This window comes from Phytophthora cinnamomi (genome assembly GCF_018691715.1).
Source record: "Phytophthora cinnamomi strain GKB4 chromosome Unknown Contig11, whole genome shotgun sequence".
NCBI classification, from domain to species: Eukaryota; Oomycota; class Peronosporomycetes; order Peronosporales; family Peronosporaceae; genus Phytophthora; species Phytophthora cinnamomi.
The window spans coordinates 128945-132424 of NW_027150944.1; the positions used below are offsets into that span (position 1 = coordinate 128945).

General features: G+C 45.1%; 1 protein-coding gene across 1 annotated transcript; it reads right to left on the reverse strand.

Annotated features, from left to right (window-relative positions):
- Positions 1 to 428: 428 nt before the first annotated feature.
- On the reverse strand, positions 429 to 2162 carry IUM83_18898 (uncharacterized protein; the record flags this gene model as incomplete). Its single annotated transcript, XM_067943921.1, has 2 exons — positions 429 to 1469; positions 1569 to 2162. 2 exons carry the CDS (start codon positions 2160 to 2162, stop codon positions 429 to 431), a joined length of 1635 nt encoding a protein of 544 aa, XP_067798036.1.
- Between the last annotated feature and the right edge of the window lie 1318 nt (positions 2163 to 3480).

Sequence of the window (3480 nt, forward strand, 5' to 3'; positions counted from 1 at the left end):
ATAAACTCAGCAATCGCAGGGTTCGAATCAATTAGAATCTTTTGATTCAGCAGCCAACGACAGTAGCCTGGATCAGAAGCATATACATCTTCAATAACCTTTCCTTTATGCTTACCAAACGTTAATGAACTCATGATTATTATCCAGTCTATCTATATAGATAGGCATCAGGAAATACTTGAAAAAATAATATTTAATTATGGGCATTCATGATCTTAGAAAAAGCAAATCAATCATTAGCATAACTATGAATAACTTCACAGATAGAGGAGTCTTACACTTACTCGTGTCCCAGGTTAGTATCGATATAAAAGTTAAGCAAATCGCTCGTGGGTCAGGTAAGACGCTCCTATTAGTCAAGACTAATGATGATAGAATTATGTTAAAGAAAGGCGATTATATAATCGTTCGATCCTACAAACGAGAACTTAGTTAGCAGAATATTCGATCACTTCACCTGTGAGTCTATTAAACGTCATCTCGTTCTCGAATCCAACAAGAACTAACATGTTGCAGCCTTGTGTCGAGGCGTTCGTCCCCATTACCTGGATACTCTGAGGAACATCCTTCTCGGTCAAACGTGACACATCGGCTACGAGGACACGGTTAGTCTGCTGCCAGGTTTGGTAGTCAATAAGGCCGTTCGATAACTCCTTTGTTTGGTCACCATTGATCGAGCCGAGCTTAGAGAACTCATTAATGAAATCTTGGAAATCATAGTCATAGCTGATATCAAACACTTGCTGACTACCAATACGTACATTGAAATTACGAATCGACGAACCAGGCTGGACGGTCCAAGGAGCGCTATCGAAGCAACTTTGGAATTGCTGAATGGTAGAGGCATTGAAGTTGCCTGAAGAGGTCTCCGCGAATGGAAGTAGAGCAACTACCTTAGCGTTTTTCAGACTTGCCGACAGCTGTAGGTCAAACGCAGTATTTAGCTGAGTAGAAGATACACCAGTGCCAGCTCGCTGGTAAAACCACTGCGCGTAGTAGTCCATATATCTGATAGTCTTGTTAGGCTTACTGATGATAGCTTGGGGGTTCTCAAGATCAAGGAACGGAACATAGAGACGGGTAGTCGTGAATGGAAAGTATGTAGAATCGATAGTAGGCTCCAGGGAGTTTGTAATCGCACCCCACGCAACCGAGATTTGGCCTGCGGTCGTAGCATTAAACACACCTGAGTTCGGAGCAGAGCCAGCAGCAGATGCTACCATAATAGGACAGCTCTGACCCGAAACAAGTGTAGTTGATGATAGAGTCATTGACTTAGTCGCACCAAGTGTGATGACGGACGCACGCTGATTCACTCGGAAACGAAGCTTGATCTGGGGGTTAGCCATGAGGTCCAACTCCTTGAAAATCGGGTGAAGATCGACGAGTTTGATCTTAAGCATATAGTTCCACGTTCCTGCAACAGCACCTGCAGCAGTTGAACCAGGTACAAAAGCACCACGTCCAAACTGGTTAGCGATCGTATTAGCAGCACCCGATGCGATAGTAGCCCATCCGTTCGTGTTCTGACCACCAGCTACTGGAGGGTTGCTTAGAAGACGCTTGACGAATCCATCATTTACAGGGTACGAAGCAGCGCCGGTAGAAGACGTCCCAAGAGCTGGAGTAATATCCGCAGCAGTAGCGCTGTAGCCATCACCATAGAGACTACTGGCACCAGATGTGAATAACAACGAGCCCGAGCTATCAGGGAAAAGGAAATCTTCTGCACCATGCTTATTTACATAGTCGAGCGAAGTCTCCGCCTGAGCTCGTAGGTTGTTAGCAAATAATTTGTACTCACTCATGCTAATGACAGACTTACCATTGAGCTCGAGAGACATACCATCGATAACATTCCAAACACCACATTTAAGACCAACAGATAGACGGTTGGCTACAGATGCAAGTGTAGTACTTGCGTGGGTGTTCTTCATGCTAACTTTGTACGGGATTACAACGTACGCATCGCGAAGGCATGCGAAACCCTCCGCCCCATTGAGCTGAGCAGTAGCATCGATTGTAATTACACCATTAGCATACGATCCCTGATTGAGATCGATTACGTATGGGACACGCTTGCGGGCGCTGACCTTGACGGCCGGGTCGCTCTTCAGCGACGACTGATACAGAAATTGATCGGCGAGTTGAGTATCCGACATACTTGTTGAGAGCACTTATATAGCTCTCGATATAGGATCGGAGAAAAATAAATTAATCCAAATGGACCTTATCAAGCCGGTATCATCAGATCACGATTTAATCTCTTTATCCAAGAAACTTGATATCCATCTTGATCATATTTACGAATCGAATGAGATCACGAGGGCTCTACCGCAAAAAGGATCGTTTCTTATCCTTCTACGTGAGCCTAATCAATCAATAGGACATTGGACCTGCGTCGTCGATGGAACGTACTATGACAGCATGGGCGAAGGGCCACCACCAATCTATGGCATCAGCAAATACAACGAAATCCAGACTCAGTCAGCACATGGTTCTTATTGCGGCATATGGTGTTTGCTATGGTTATACGCGAAGCAACATAAACGGATGGATCTATTCAAATCCATGATTAATTTAAATATTATTGTGCTTTAATTCAGAGAATATACTACGATCATGTACCGTGAACTTATAATTTCGAGCGGGGTTCCCGCCCATAAATTGCGAAAGGCTGTCAAGGCCGGCAAGCTATCGCTCACATCCGCTGAGCTTGCGGGAAGTGGGGCTAAGCTACATCTACATCCCGAATCGTATGAGAAGGCTCTAAAAGCTAAGAAGGCTGGACGTGGTGTTCGGCTGCACATCACGAAGCACGAGATCAAGAAAGGCTATAAAAAAGCGCTTGGGTCTAGCGTCTGGAGTAAGATTTGGTCGGGAATCAAGTCTGGTTTCAAATTCGCCAAAGACTCAGGACTACTAAGTAAGGCTGCTGATGCTGCCATTCCAGCTCTTGCTACCGCGGTTGGTGCTCCTGAAGCTTCTGTGCCTGTTAGAGCAGGTCTAAAGTCTCTTACCGGAATCGGTGTAGCAAATTATGATAGTGATGAGGAAGGAGGTCGCGTTAGTTTCGCAGACGTCAAGCGACATGCGGGCAATGCCCTCCGATATGCTAAGACAAAGGGGATCATCACTGACGTCATCGATGAGGGCGAGCGTTTCCTACACTCTAAGGCAACCAAGCCTGAACATCACGAGCTCATCAGCAGTGTCCGCAAGGGTATCAAGCATCGCTTTGGAGTAGGTGTAGCACCTAAGCGAAAAACCAAGTTTTCGAAGGGTTCCCCTGAAGCTAAGGCTCATATGGCTAAGCTTCGTTCTATGCGTAAAAACAAGACCGGGGGATCTTTCACTATGTGATCGTACTAAGAAGAAAAAAAACTTATTTTTTTAGCTTCGTTTCTTACGCAGTAGAAGCATGATATTAACGCTATTATCACGAAATTTCACTGGTTGATTGTTCTGGTTCCATATCGA